This window comes from Argiope bruennichi, chromosome 10 (assembly GCF_947563725.1).
Source record: "Argiope bruennichi chromosome 10, qqArgBrue1.1, whole genome shotgun sequence".
Lineage (NCBI taxonomy): Eukaryota > Metazoa > Arthropoda > Arachnida > Araneae > Araneidae > Argiope > Argiope bruennichi.
The window spans coordinates 51103909-51120535 of NC_079160.1; the positions used below are offsets into that span (position 1 = coordinate 51103909).

The 16627-nt window shown below is 31.5% G+C and overlaps 1 protein-coding gene across 4 annotated transcripts; it reads left to right on the forward strand.

The window, feature by feature from the left end:
* The first annotated feature begins 907 nt into the window (after positions 1–907).
* LOC129989347 (low-density lipoprotein receptor-related protein 8-like) lies at positions 908–16627 on the forward strand. 4 transcript variants are annotated; one of them, XR_008785756.1, is made up of 8 exons: positions 908–1438; positions 5206–5334; positions 6181–6300; positions 6633–6761; positions 8102–8204; positions 11828–11948; positions 13004–13056; positions 16410–16627. XR_008785756.1 is itself a non-coding variant. In XM_056097834.1 (7 exons), the coding sequence occupies exons 1-6, from the start codon at positions 1249–1251 to the stop codon at positions 11943–11945; spliced, it is 789 nt and encodes a 262-aa protein (XP_055953809.1). In that variant the 5' UTR covers positions 908–1248; the 3' UTR covers positions 11946–11948; positions 16410–16627. The 4 variants fall into 4 exon arrangements, 1 of the variants encoding a protein (XP_055953809.1); XR_008785757.1 differs by having other exon boundaries at positions 8102–8200; XR_008785758.1 differs by lacking the exon at positions 13004–13056 and having other exon boundaries at positions 8102–8200.

Consider the following 16627-nt stretch of genomic DNA (forward strand, 5'->3'; position numbering starts at 1 on the left):
AAATCTCGACACATCACGGAAAAGAATACGCCCCCATTCTTGCTGTGCCCAAGACTGATGTGTTCAGCACCACAACAGCCGGGCGTTTCTGTTGGATGCAGTCAAAGGGACGCACTCAACTGGTCGCCGAGCATAAAGGGTCCTCTCTGCTACATGTCTGTATACTGTTTGTCTGGAAATTCTTATTCCAGACGAAGCAGCAAGGTCACGAGCAAGTTGAGGAGCCGTTGTCAGCCTATGCCGTCGTGCGCTTAATGCCAAATAGAGATCCTGTGCAGGCGTCGTTGCTCTGTGACGACCTTGGTCGACCTTCCTGGTTACAATACCACTTGTTTGGAATTGATTCCACAATCTGGATACCACTTTCGGTGCCACTCGTAACCATTGAGCCACCTCCGCTTGAGACTGCCCAGCTTCAAGCCTACCAACGGCTCTCCGTCTCAAAAAATCGTCTAAACGATTATAAGAACTCATTCTCACTGGAAACAAGCAAAATTTTTTTGTTTTAATGCAATATTTACAAAATTGCTGGCAAAAATCAAAGATGCCTAAACGGTCTAATTTCAGTTGTTCCTCAAAAGCTAATGCTAAACAACATTTTTTCCCACAACAAAGGTTAATATCGTGTTACCGATCCTTCACAATATATAAAATATAATTTGTTTAAATTTTACTGGGAGACATTTAGAATTACTTCGAAAAACATTTTTGTGTCCTTAATTTTGGACATGAGTGTAGTTAAGTATGTCTTAACAAAGTAAACAAAACAAAGAGCTTATCATCCCAATTATGTAGTTCGTTTCGTCTTCAATTACTTTCATTTCCTTCTCAAACAAGAAGTTGTGTCCTTGTACTCTTCCGCAAATAAAAAGTGAAAATAAAGCAAACGCTTCTCCCAAACGAGCAACTGTGATCCATTCATTCATAGCTCCAATAACACGTTCCTCAGAAGGATTAGTGATCTTTTCTGGAGTTGGTTTTTTAGGAGCTTGTTGGACATTGGGTTTATGAATGAAAGTGTAGATATTCAAAATTTATATTGTTTTTGTTTTATTTTCTTTCATTGTGAATAGGTAACGGTTTATAAAAATCTTTGAAAAACAAAGCAAATGAAAGCGTTTATGAGAAGCTCCTGATTCTTTGGTGATTTTTTTTAATTGTGTAATCAAAGGTTTAATAATTTATGAGCAACAAACTCAATTAATCAATGCGAAATTCTACTTATTCCTGATCTGAGTGCTGACAACGATGAATTCTTTTGATAAATTGATTTTATTGATCATTGTTCTGATTCATTTGAGAATCCACTGTGTTTTATCGGTTAAGAAGCGATGTGGCAGAAATAAATTCCAGTGTGATAATGGGGAATGTACTGCAATAACAAAAATGTGCGATGGAGAAAATGATTGCGAAGATCGGTCAGACGAAACACACTGCAGTAAGTGTTTTTTTTTTCATGTAATTTTATTTTAATCTTTCACTTATAACAGACACTTTAATGGTTGTAATGGTAAGATATTGCTTCGAATCGAGAAGACCATGGGTTCGAAACCTTTTTCCAGAAAAATATTTGAAATGTGTAGCTACCTGTTGAATTTATCTTGGAATAATGTCTTAATCTGGATTAATATCATGATCTTGGATTAATGTATTTATCTGGATTAATGTCATTATCTAGATTAATGACTTTATCTGGATTAATGTCGTTATCTAGATTAATGTCTTAATCTGGATGTCTCCATCTTGGATTAATGTCATCTTAACATGTCCCCATGTTATTGTGGGACACGGCTTTGGGATCTCAGCATCGTCAACGATCGATATAAGGAATGAACCTCGATTCCGCAACGTATTTGTAAGATAGGTTAATTTAGTGTACATTAGATATAAAGTCTAAAGTTAAACGCTGTTTAGCTGTTCTGGGGTGAAAGATTGCACACGGAGTGTCGTCTAAGTCATTGATTACAATATAAAATTATTTAGTACATTTTTGAAAAAGAATTCCATATTTTAATAAATGGAAATAAATGTAGTTATAATAGCTAGAACTCAACCTGATTTAGCAAAGAATTTGCAAGAATTAAAATGACAGATTGATTGTCATTAGGTCGCAGTTACGGTTTAAAATTCATATCATGTTGCTTCAAACCAACACCTTAGTTGAATTAAATGAAACTAAGGGAAAAAATATCATAATTAGTGGTTTTATTACGTATTTCATAATTTCAAATGCAGATATATATACATGACAATGGTAAACTCTGACATCCGCGAAAATTGAATCGCAAACTAGTGGCCGAATCTTAACAAGGAATCGCCATAAATGTCTGGCTGGTATCATTTAAATTAGTTATAAAAGATCATATATCCTCGGACTGGTGTGGCATTGAAGTCTGGAAAATGGGTCATTTCCCATTTACTCAGTTCGTTCATTTGAACTCGTCTGGCGTTTTTTTAAACGAGATGCATTCTCTATGAAATGCCTCCATACATTATAGTGGTGGAAGTTTTGGTTATTTTTAAAAACTGAAAACAAACCTTTAGTGGAAAACAAATAACAATTGTAAAACACTTTTATTAATTACGTATTAAGACTACGATAAGCAATGTGATTTTCAAAACCATTTTTCAAAATTTACTTTGCTGGTATTAAAATTATTTCCTTTACTTGTCATTTACTAAAATTCTAAAATTAAAATTGAAACTTATGGGTGTCCTTTCTTAATTGCATTAAGTATTAAGTGTGTGCGTGTGCTTGTGTGTGTGTGTTGGTACTATGCAGGACAGATAATTTAGCCTTAACACTAATATGCAGCTCGGAGCTTTTGGAAATTTTAATAGGCATTTTAATTAGTTGAAAGATGAATGAAATTTTTAAGTTTTTCTGCCATAGCTTTTGAAAAAATTGCGAAAAACTGATTTTTACACCGTTTTAAAATTTGAACAAATATCTTTTTGGTGGTTCAAACTAGATGTCGTGCAAAATTTTTCTTAACTTTATTAACAGTCGAAATGAAAAATTATAATTCTTAATAACTGCTTCATAATTTCATATTTTGTTTAACTATAATTATCTAACTTAATTGTTTCAGAATTTTGAACAATAGGTTTAATTTTTGAAAAATTCCTGCTTCCATTATTCCGTCAAATTTTTAACAGCAAAACTTTTTTCTACTGCTGAAAAATAAGGAAAAGGATTCAGTTTAATATCTATGTAATTTCGACATTACAATACTAAGAAAGCTAAAAGTTTTGATGAACTGGATAATAATACTTCTATTGGCGTTATGATGTCATGGGACTTGACTCTATTAAAAAGGTTCCTATATACAAAGAACAGAATAATGAAAGTCTATTGAATTAACTCGGCTTTGAAATCTATCACAATTTGATGCTTGAAAGTATTTCCTCGAGACAACTATAAAAATAGTTTTACATATAAAAAATTTAATTGAAAGTATACACAACCAGTTTTCCTTGCGAACCAAATGAGCATCAAATGAAGCTATTAAGTAATTATAATAGTCTATTAAAAACATCAATATGCATATGTTGAAAACATACAAGCAGATACATTTACATTACTTTTCAATTTCTGATATATATTTCTTTACAAAAAAACAAACAAAAAATAGTTGTTCTTTTCTTGTCATGGAAAAAGGAGTCTTTCTGTTTGTTTGTCTTTCGCAGAGAATTTAATTATTGTTAACATTACTAACATTATTAACACAATCATTTATAATATAGTTTTTTTTCAATGCAACACATCTTATCTCTATTAATAATAGCGAGAAATATATGTGTACGTATTGGCGCAATGCCAGTTCATTTGATCTGTAACTAGTAAATTTGGTACATATTATAGTATCAAAAATGGAAATGTATACCCTGGAACAATGTTTTGAAATTTTAATTAAAATTTTTGTTAATTAAAATAAGTTGGATGCTAGGTTTCCTGCGATAACTCCTGAAAATATTATTGTACAAAAATGAATTTTATACTGCTTTAAAAAATGTCTTTTTAATTATATCAAATTAATTGTCGCACAATTTTTTCCTCGATGTTGGCAATTTTTAAAAAAAATAAATACTTTTTGCTTAGTTTCCAATAATATATTGAATTATTGCCCTAAAATTCAAACCATTTTATCCGTTTCATCAAATATTCAGTCATGTGATTTTTCTTCCATTGTTGAAAGTTAAAGAAGAAAGTTTCTGCTTAATATCTGTATAGTTTACAAGACGAAAAAAAAAAGTTTTATTATTTTATCAAGATATTTATAAGATAGATGAATCACACAATTAAGTTTTTAATAATGTTATACTGTTATGAGAGTGGTTTCTATTAGGAAAATTTATATACACAATAAACAGAACTCAAAAAATACAATTGAAATAACAAAGCCTTTAATGCTGACAACATAGCCGAATCATATATATGAAGTTATATCTGAACGGTTTATGTAAAATTAAATATAACCAGTATTCTCGAAGAACCAGCTGGTCGCCAGGGAAGACTAGCATTATATAAAATTAGATAAAAGAAGTGGTGTGGTGGATTGTAATGAGCGATGATAGAACCTGGGACCTTGTTGTTCGCAGCCCAGTAACATGACCACGATACAAAAGCAATTGCTCGGGTTGCGTAGCTGTTAACTGGCTTATAAGCTTTCACCGCAGACTCTCCCCCTCCAGTGAGTCGAAGGTGAGACGAACGGTATGGCTGTTCAGTGGTGATGTATTAGCTGTTGATTCTAATGCGCCTGTACCCATCTGAATAGCGCCAAGCGTTATGGCGTGCGTGGGTGAGTGGTTGCTGTTGCGGCGTCAAGTGAGTCTGACGGCTTTGTGTTGCTGCGGCCTTTTTTTGTGTGTGTTGCTGCGAGAAGTGAGGCTGACGACTTTGGTTTGCTGTGAGTAGATGGCGCCACAACAGCTGTACTAAAGTTGAAGGATCACATCCGGATCACCTATGCTGCGGTTTGGCGATGAGCGAGGATAGAACCTGGGACCTTGTGGTTCGCAGCCCAGTAACATGACCACGATACAAAAGCAATTGCTCGGGTTGCGTAGCTGTTAACTGGCTTATAAGCTTTAACCACAGTGGAAAATGGGTGAAAAAAGAATCATAACATTCATTAAAATTTGTATTTGTTAAACGAATTTTACAGCCACAGTTTATTTTTGTTGTTTTTATTGTTGCAGTGGATGAAGACTTTCCAAAATGTCCAAGTCGTTATTTCCAGTGTATCTCAGACAGGCGTTGCATCGAGAAAACATGGCGCTGCGACGGGGAACAGGACTGTAGTGATGGATCTGACGAACGGTATTGCGGTAAGATTACGAAAATGAATGTCAAGTTTATTTCAATTATGACTTCTAAAATGTTGGATCGTCTTTAATAAATAAGGCTATGCAAGGATCACAAAACTTTCTTGTAAAAAAAATATGCAAAAATATCATAGTACTTTATTTTTTTTATGATTTTATTGTTATGAATTAATTTGCAATTTTTTATGTGCTTTTGAAAGTCTGGAATGTAAGGAAAAGAAGAAGGATAAAAAAAATTAAGAAAATGAACTTTTGAAAATTCTAACTACTAAAAAAATAATACCCGCTCGAGAGAGAATTCAAACTTCGCTCCCGCAAAATTTGTTGTTTTTTAAGTTGTTTCCTACTGAGTGAAGACAACTTCTCCACTGCCAGATGGAGAAAAAAAATCAGTAACATTTTTCTTAGAAATCTAGACATACTTTGCATGAAATTAGTTTACTTCATATTCTCTGCCAAAACATAACAGCACGTATTTTTGCCATTCAATCAATTCGTTGTAGGTTTTTCTCATCCGCTTTTATTTAATATTACACTTTATTATTTGCAATAAAATGTTTTAAGCGAATTCATGTGTTGTAATCGTACCAAATTACAAAGTGAAATGTTTTTTTGTCAAAGAAATACATCCATATTGATAATTAAACAGCCTAAAGATTCAATAATCTATACTGGTATCCAAAGTTGACTAGTATTTCTTATTACTCTTCGATTTTTCTAATTATTTATTAAGAACAAGATTACAACTTGATTCCTTTATTAAAACTTAGAACATTTAAAATAAATCCATGATTTCTATTGAAACCGCTGTTTTTGCAGTATGAAATGTAAATTTCTGTTCCATTGCAGTTTCAGCCTGTAAAAGACATGACCTGGAGTTTGAGTGTTTAAATAATAAACAGTGCATTCCCATGACGAAACGCTGCGACGGGCAAATGGATTGTGAGGATGGTTCCGACGAGCGGAGTTGTAAGTATCCTTCCTTAGACTATTTCAAAACGATAAATATGTCATTTAACGCTTTGAGAGATTAGTGCTTTTATCTACGTTGTTTTATCAGTTTCAAAATTCTCTAAAAATTAAAGCAATGCTGTGGGGAAAAAATTTATACAATTTCAAATAAAAAAAATTAAATCTGCTATCGCAAGGAAAAAGGAAAGCTCTAAAAAAGCTCTATAAAAGGAAAGCTCTAAAAAATTTCTTAATTTAGCATGAAAATAACGATTAGTGTTTCCTCTAATGTCTACAATCCTACTCTAATGTTTTTCTACAGTGAATATTTAAGGTGTTTTTTTTTTCAGGTAAATACTTCGCTAAAGAATGCGACAACCTGCACTTTCCTTGTGAAGAAAACCCACGCTGCATTCACAGAGAATGGTTGTGCAACAGTATAAACAATTGCGATAACGGCTCTGACGAAAAGCACTGTAGTAAGAACTGTTATTACTGACTAAATTTTTCAGATGATACTTGTATGATAAAGGTTAAAGCCGTGTTCTAACGGCCCGTGTGTCTGCAAAAGTGGCACACTTTCTCCCCTTGCCTCTCTCTTGCGGTTTTCCGGGGTTCTTTGATGTCTGTCCAGTTTATCGATTGTTAAACTACTACTCCGACCCCCTGGAAGCCAAACGGAAAATTTTGAATGACCAGACAACAGCGACAGCAACGTAGGTCGGAACTATGATTGAGTCCTAAGGGTCATCACTGGCTAAGGTATAAAACTTCAACTCGGAAGTACGTTCCACCATTCATAGGAGGTAACCGACACCCACCAGGGTAGTGAGTACCAGCCTTCATGCCGAAAGATTCTCATTCCCAATTCCAAAATGCCCCTTGGTGAGAGTAAAAAGAATGGTATACTACCTCAACAAAATCTTGTCATAATTAGCAAAGTTTCGTTTTGTAGGATAAAGAGATGCATACGCAGAACCTTATGGGATAGAACAAATTAGGACTGAGTGTCAACTTATTGATATCTTTTCTTTTTACGTTCTTAACTTCAGATTGGCAATGGGTGACAAGATTTTCTTTGGGTTTTTATGATCTCTTATTGCAATCAACGATTGCCTCTGTGTAAACAGGGCTCTAGTAGTTGAAAAATCAATAAAAATTACAATGATTTTGCTTGTTGCCTTGTTTTTGTTACCATCCTGTCTTAGTAAGCCTATAGCAATTGTCAACATAAATAAAAAAAACCTACAGTAATAACATTTTGAAACCAACATAAGCTGTTTCCAATGGAAAAACTTTGTAGCGCTTAGGCTGACAAAATTTGACAAAATTACTGCATTTTTTGTTTAGATCAACTATAAATAGAAAAAAGCTTTATAAGTACGCTGCGGAGTGTGTTCCATGTATTTTCATTAGGGGTGGACTGTTCAAAATGTGTCGCCTGTTTTTAAACTAATTGCTAGCAAAGCTGTGAAGCTACACGTGTCTTCATAAGTTTTACATGTTTTCATATGTATTTCTATTAGGGTTGGAGTATTCAAAATTTGTCACGTGTTTTTAAACTAATTGCTATCAAAGCTCTAAAGCTATGCATGCCTAAATAAGTTTTTTAAATAGAGATGTAGCCTCTCTGCGGTTTTTCTTAATCAGATATATTGAGAGCGTAAATTATCCACGATAGTTCCATCTAACAAAGTACATTAGTTGTACCATCTGCATGCTATGTAAATATATAAATATTTCTTCGCTAAAATATTTTTAACATCTTCTTTCAAAAGATTTTATGTGACTATTTCCAAGTAATCTTCTTTTTCCAAAGATTCAACCACAATAAATCCTACAATGACGGAACCGTCATGCCCAGACAACTACTGCATGCACAATGGAGACTGCGTCGTCATCGATGGTGAATACACTTGTAAGTAAGTAAAAACTTTTGATATAATTCCTATGGAATCGTAATACGTAAAACATGTTCTCAGTTCTACCAATGTACACAAAGAAATTAATGGACTGATAAAATATTAATATAATTTTTAGATTGTTTATCTCTTCGTTAGTAATTAGATTTCCTATATTTTCATGATTCAAGATGGATGGTTTAAGAGATTTGATTTATAATGTATACAGAATAGAAAAAATGTGTACAAAGAATAAAACATTATATTCATTAAAAAATTCGACTGCAATCTTCTTATAGGTCATCACGTTTTTACCAACCATCAATAAATAAATAAAATGAAGTACTAAATGAAATAAAAAAATTGAATAATACTTGCTTTTTTAAGAACACCATAACAGAAAGATGCTTCGAGTTATACATATAAATTCATAGAATTATGGATCTAAATGTAAATAAAAATAAAACATATTGTCTTGTTGACTGTCTGACTATTTGTTAATTCAAATGTAGTCATATGACGGACTCTCCGACCCACCCGAAGACATACGGATAAAGAAAACTGAATAACCGGCCCGCTGTAATAGCAACACTGGTGGGAACTGTGGTTGAATCATAAGGGTCATCACCGGCCACGGTACAACCCTTCCCGAAGGAAGTACCTCCCTCCGTCGATGGAAGGAGCAAGATCATCCACCTTTTTGTGCACCCTCCAGGGTGGTGAGATCCAACCACCATACCGGAAGCACCTCATCCTCTTTTCGAGGTGCTCGCCCGGGGGTAATTCGAATACATATAAAGACAAGATAAGACAATTTAAAATCACAATCAAAATTTAAAATCACAAAAATTCGAACTAGAGATTTTGACGTATCTCCAGGTTTTAGACCTCACTAATTTTCAAAAACGTTTTTGAAAATGTATATCTGTCTTTGATAAAGATGACTCAAAAACGATCCAAGCTAGTCGGATGAAATCTGGCATATGGTCCTTAGAACAAGTTTGTACATTTTTATCAAATGTTGAACAAAATCTATTTAGAGGAAGTTTGTCTGGACTTTTGAATATAAGTTAGAACGATATTTAAAAAACGAGGAGAGGTAGATGCATAAAATCCGATACACATATTTAACATCTATAGTATAGATACCTGGAAATTTTTAATCAAATCGAATCATGTCTGCCGGTATATATTTTCAGAAGCATATCAAAGCTATAACTAAAAAAATACAAAGACTAAAATTTATCAAATTTTGGTATGTGATTTTGTGGCTACAATTGTAGTTTTGTGTCAAATTTTGGTTTCAATCGGATGGGGAAAACGCGTCTCAGACACAAATTCGATTTTGTATTCTAATTACCGAATGTCAAGTATTAATCACCAAAAAACTCGCCAAGGATCACGTGACTGATTCAGTAAATGCTAAATTCACTATAAAGATTAATATTTCGTAACTATTGTACACTATTGCCATATAAGATGTTTTTTGGTATAACATCTTTATTAGAAAGTATGCGATAAAGGTTCGGAAAGACTATACCCATTAGTTTATTTTATTCATGAATTTTATTCTTTTTAGAATTAAATTGTCAGTTAATGATAATTTCAATTAAATATGTATTTAAGGAAATTTTTAATATCTGATGGTATAAAAGAAAAATTCATTTTTCTGTTATACTCATATTAATCAATAATGAAACATATTTTTACGAAAGTCATCCGGTTAGTATGAAGTGAAAAAAATCCGATAACTTGCAGAACGAAATGTGATGTTATGTTCAATGAATATTCCAGAAAACTTCCTGCACAAAGTGTAAAAATGTATCTAAGAGGTACAAAAAGAACAGTAGTTGTGGAGAATAACGGCGTACAAACAGACGATAAATTTCTAATTAAGCAGCAGTCCAGTACAACAGTATAAAATAACAAATGACCTATCCAATGACAGAACACCAAAGACAGAAATGATTCCTTCTATGAGTAATTCCCCTATTATAATTTCCAAATAATAATATAAAAATTTTCCAAAATAATTTGACATAGAACATCCCGCAAATCTCTGCTCTTAATAGAGATTTCGCCACAGTTCTTGTAGTTTCCAGAACCTTTCCTTTTGTCACTGAACTCATCAAATTTGTCGCCAAGTCGACAAATTGGCATTAAGAAAACTTCTGGTTAAAGAATATTTTTTTGTCCAGTTCTAATTCCTATTAACACGTAAGTGCAATAACAAGGATTTGATTTTCTTTTCAACATATCCACATTTCCCATTCATAAGTTTCAAGCCTTTTTACTTTTTTTTTAACTAAAAAAGTATTTCGCTTATCATAATTTAAAAATAAAAATAAGTTAATAAATGGAAGACAATTAATGATAAAAAAAATTGTATTATAAAGATAACTAAAAATAATTTAATATTTTCCCATTATTTATTTTAACTTTACACTTTGTAATTAATCTGTTAATTGTCTATGAGCAGATAAGTAAGTATTTAGAAGCGACAGCACGGAATGCAAGAAAAAAATGACAGAATATATTTTAAAAGCTAAGTTTTTAATTAAAAATATTTAAAAAATTAAGAATTACTTTTTAATTGTTGCACAAAATTATTTTAAAAAGCAAAAGTAAAGTTAGTAAGTAGTGTGAAACACTCTGCAGATTTTAGTCATGAAGGGTCACTGATGACTTTTATCAGCATCACACGTTTATATGACTTTGCTTTGATCTGAGTGTTTCTGATTAACCCTTTCTATGGCCTTGGGAAGTATGCTTCCCACCAAATTGATCAATCTTTGTATGAAATTATGTAGGTTGGCATAAGTTCTGACAAATTTTTTTAGTAAGTCAGAAACTTAGATGATTCAGTTCTTTATCTCAGACAAAATGATGTGTCTTGATTTGTTACTTAATTATTAATTAACCAAATTAATTAATTAATCAAATTAAATTTATCTAATAAGCTAAATGAATCCCTTTTCTTATTCTAATTTCAAGCCTAAAAATATTTTAACATAATATGACTAGAAAAAAATGGCTCTTTAAAGGGTTAACAAAGATTTATTTTACTGTTCTTAGAAAATAGCACGATACATTTAGCTTAAAAAGTCTGATTTGCTGAATAATTGAAAAAAAAAAAAACGCTTTTCCAATAAAAAACACGAAGCGTAGGTAGCAAATTCACACTGGATGCATACTCAAAAAATAACATTTGTAGAAACTCAAATGCAAATAAACAAAAGACAGCTATGGCTTTCAGACTGAATCTAGAAATCTCGCTCCGCGATCAACACTTCACGAAAGGAGAAATTGCGTAGCCCATGTGATTGCCTCCACTTTTACTATCTCCATGTCAGGATACCGAATTTATCAGAAACATTTCGGATCTCAACTCCTAATAGAGATATCGTTAAAACTCTTGTATTTTCTAGAATACTCATTTTGTCGCCAGTGCCAGAGGAACATTGGCCTAATATCCATTCAAAATCCTTAGCGAATTTCGGTAATTCTCTCTTCTTTACTAGATTAATTGTAGAGAGAAATTTTATTACAGTTTCTTAAGAATATTCTTCTATAAAAAAAAGGTATTTCTAATTAAATCTTGTTTAATTTGATCGCTACATTCTAATATTTTTTTATACTTTCAGCTGCTCTTCACCTTTCACGGGGGAGAAGTGCGAAAGGGGTCTCTCTGCTAAACTGGAATTCCATGTTCTAGGAATGGTTATAGGCATGTCTCTGGCTTTATTCATCGTGCTTTTTTAAAAGGTGAATAGTTTGTGCGATTATAAAATTTATATGAAAGGTATTTCTTTAAAAATAATTAAAATTTATCACCATTCAAGTATTTAAAATCAATTTTGGATATGCATTTATTAATATCTTCATACAACGGATTTTTTGTAGTCTCCGCCTATATAAAATGTTATGTGGTATTTCAGAAGATAGATCACCATCTCGTATAGGATTTTAGAGATTTTTATCACAAAAATTGCGCAAAAGTCCGAAAAAATAATTATTTAAATATCGAAAATCATTCTAGTATAAAAATAATTTGAATAATAAGTTCTGAAATGCATATCTAAGAATATCCGATCACCACCATAACAAAGAAATTAAATATGTCTTTTAAGATGCATGCAAATTTATTTACGAAGATATTATAATACACTCCCGAGTATCCGGTTTAGTTTCCTTTCGCTGTGATAAAATCAGAAAGGCAAGGCATTGTATTGGCAACATTGTTTATGTTTCCTGCATTGAAGTTAGGCATTAAAGAATTTATGCTAAACTGTGAACAGTTTATATCCTTTAACTTACATTTTATCTAATAAATTCTTGAAGCGTACGGTGCAGTATATAAACGTATATAAACTACCAGTACAGAGTCTTCAATTTTTACTCGACACGTACCGGCAACTGCTTCTATGATTCGTACCGGCAACTGCTTCTATGATTCACCGCGCGAAGGCCGCGTCCACATTATACGTGGCTTCAGATAAATGGACGGTTTAGTACTCAAAAAGAAGTGAGAGAATACGTACAACAACAGTGAGTTTTGGTTTAAAAACTTTATCTTCCGGTATTGGTGGGCAAAGAAAGGAGTTCATAAAACTCCGGTTGATCCGGCGCTTTTGTTAACCGGTCTGCTCTTCGGCCACATCAGGCCGGATACTCTGGAGTCTACTGTATTTATTTAAGAAATTTATAGAATGGCGTGATAGAAGAAAAACTATAAAGACAAATAAATTATTGCAAGATTCTTATGGCCTCAATTTTCAGTTATTTTAAAACAACTATGTAAATTATTGTTTTTATTGCAGATGGTCGTTCTCTGCTAAATCGCTGACGTTCTCTCCTGTTTTAACTGTAGAAAGTGAGAACTTTTTTTTATTTATCTCTAACTGTTTTTGAGATAAAATCTCTAATTTCCGAGATTTACTTCTTGGAACTGTTCGATCAGTCGTAGATGATTACGTATGGATACTTTACTATACACAGACATTATTTTCGCAGATCAACTTTCAGTGTAATTTCGCTCTGTGGATTTGTGAAAGTATATATATTATAGAACGATTCATATTTTTATCTTCGCTGAGATTTTATTATTGTTTAAATATGATACGCATGATAGTTTTAAAAAGATGACAGAAAATTTATTGAACATGTTTATAAATTGGAAGCATGAAATAATATAAATAGCAATGAAATGCGCACAAAATTAAACTTGGATGATATTCCATTAAATTGAATAAAAAATATGTATGAAATGTATGTTCTATTATCATCAAAGCTGTCGGCGAAAGTTGCATATATTCTAGAATAAGAATAAATTCTTTCTTCAGCTCAGCATTTTTTTCCCCCCGTTTTCTAGACGGTTTTGTCTGCCGTTGTCAATCTAGTTTTATTCTGCTGATTATTGAGCTGGAAGCCCTATTTTTTCGTTTTCCCTTTCTGTATATATATATTTTTAAACAGCCAGGAAGGCTATTTAATTTTTTTTTTTTTTTTTTGTGTGTGGCATAAATTATCCTTTCTGTTGAAATGAAAAAAATATATATTTATGATAATTTTAATGTATACAAGAGGAAGTTAATAAAAGAAAACTGTTGTAGTAGCTAAAAAAATAATAATAACTTTAGTAGTAGCAAATTGAAACTAATATGGCCGCTTTAGTTAACCTTTAAAACCAGCACGAGTGGTCTCCCTAAAACTTTCTCGCATACTCTCTAATAAACTTGTCGTAAAACAGAACACCTTGCATAGCATTGTATAATATTTACCCACATAATATTTTAACAATATATATATATATATATATATATATATATATATATATATATATATATATATATATATATATATATATATATATATATATATATATATATATATATATATATATATATATATATATATATATATATATATATATATATAATTAGTACAATATTTAACTGCGCAAAAATATTTAAACAATATTAACTTTTGGCTTCAATTTAGCATTTTTACTGAATCTATCGTGTGATCCTTGATGGGATTTTTGGCGATTAATCCTTGCGATAATAACATCCAAAAATCGATTTTGTAGTTTAGACACGTTTTTCTTAACCGATTCAAACAAAAATTAGACACAAAACTGCATTTATAGTCCCAAAATTCCATACGAAATTGAATATGGGGACTTCATTTGAACAGATTTTGCTCTAAATTTCGTAGAAATCTTTGTCAAATGTGGTATAAAGACCGTATACTAAATTTCAACCGTCTAGCTCAAAGAATTTTTGAGTTAATTTTGTCACAAAGAGACATTTCCCAAAAATGTGTTTTTCGAACTCAGGGTGGTCTAAAACGTAAAAATTCGTCTAAACGTGGAGATTTGTCAAATTTTTTTGACAATGACTACACTTTCTCTATATTACATATACGAGAAAGTAAAAAAGCTATGTGAAATTCCATGTCATTTTAAAAAAGGATATTTTTACAGAAGAATGGTGAAAGAAAGAAAAATTCAAGAATAAACTTTAAACTCTGTCATATATTACTAAAATATGACAATTGAATATTTAGTTTCGTCGTAAAGAGAAGGGAATCCGGTATGTGTTTTCAAATTCTTTGCTTTGACTACTGTTTATTAAAATTTAATACAGATTCAGTTTTAGATTCGAAATGCCACACCTTCTACTCCTTTTCTAGTATGCTACACATTGAGAGCATATATGCAAGATTATAATACTGACAAGCAATTTCTCTTTTACAGATTGGTCTAAAATTTGTTCCTGATTTAAGATGATGCAATTGTATTGCAAATTTCATTAATTTAATTTGTTGTCTTTTTAAATAAGCATATTCGAGTTATCGCATTCAAAAACACATATTATTTCTAATGATTTGGGAAGGGGTGGAGGATTAAAGAGGTCTAAAATGTGAAGATTCGTCTAAACCTCAAATTTGAATTTTATATATATAGTACTTTATACCGATTTTACAATTATTTCAAATTTGAATTTTACAATTATAGTACTTTCTCTACCGATATTATGTATAAGAGAAAGTAAAATGGTGCAGAACGTAGTAACATATAAATAAATAGATTAGCACTGTTAGCGAACTTGACCAATGATTGTGTGGGGATTGAAGTCTAGGAAACTCGATAGTGGGAAATGAACTTTATTCCAGTAAACAAGAGATACAGTTAACAAAAATACAACCAAGATATACGCAAAAGGGAGCTCTTATAAAAAATAACAGCAAAATTAAGCAGTAAATCTATAATTAAAAATTTATAATAGCACTCAGCTTGCATGGATAGAGACCTTGTTCTGTGACCACAACTCAAAAATGAGATTAGTTCTCTCGTTCAAGTTCCATCGATATCCATCGGTTCTCGACAGAGCATAAACTCAAATGGAATTCTCCAGAAGAATCTTCAGATCTCGTTTCCTAATAGAGATAGAAACAAATTGATTATTCCAGAATTTCAATTTTTCTCAACAAATGTGACCATCTCTCTTTAAATCGCACTGCAATTTAATTACAGACAGAATGAATCTCATGAGGAGCGAAGTGGTCGCCAGTCCAATATAGTTTACAAAGAAATATTATGATGAAGCTGAATTTTATATTCATATCAGATTATACAGAGATGATAAACAAGTGTGGAACAAAGGGTACAATGACTTGTTTGTATATTTTTAAATTTTAAAACAGCTTTTCTATTGTATATTTTTAGTGAATTGTTTTGTCTATGAACATATCATATTTTTACTTTTTTAACAGTCTAAATATTTCTGAATGTGTGCTATAAAAATTGTTTTTCAATTATTTTTAATAATTTCTAAATATATTTTTATGTTTGTTTGATGTTGCGTGACATGCCCATGTCATATCGGGTGGAAGCTAGACTTAAGCTTAAAGTTAATTTTCCTCTTGGATGTTATGCCACGAACAGCGCTGTGCGGGCACTGCTAATTATTAATGTTATTAATTCATCATTAATATTATAATTATATATTATATTTATAATATATTAATAATATATAGACCTGGCATCCATTAAAAATCTCTGCACATTTTTCTTTCCAATCATAAAACTAACAAACATGGTAATGGGGTTATATATTCTTAACAGAATTAATGAAAAAAAAAACATGTAAAAAATTGTTTTGTATTATTAAGGATTCTTTCTCTTTTAAAAATCATGCATTGATTTTTTTTTTCTTTTTCCAGAAGATCTGTCAGGCGATCAACTGTTTTGATGTCAAAAAACGAAAGCCAAATGCCAATCTCTTCGTAAAAGTTACAAAATTTGGAAGTGAACTCTATATGGTAAATCGATATCGAAAGAAAACAATTTAATTTCCCATTTCAGTCATGCAATCACATCTTTTTCTATATTCTTTGAAAAAACAGCAATTAGACAAAAATAAACATATTTCAGTTTTTTA

What these genes read in the sequence shown, in the direction of transcription:
- LOC129989347 (XM_056097834.1), top strand. Translation starts at nt 1,249, where the DNA reads ATGAATTCTTTTGATAAATTGATTTTATTGATCATTGTTCTGATTCAT. An exon ending in ATCTGACGAACGGTATTGCG is followed by an intron (nt 5,335 to 6,180) that starts GTAAGATTACGA and finishes GTTCCATTGCAG; the next exon opens with TTTCAGCCTGTAAAAGACAT. An exon ending in TGGTTCCGACGAGCGGAGTT is followed by an intron (nt 6,301 to 6,632) that starts GTAAGTATCCTT and finishes TTTTTTTTTCAG; the next exon opens with GTAAATACTTCGCTAAAGAA.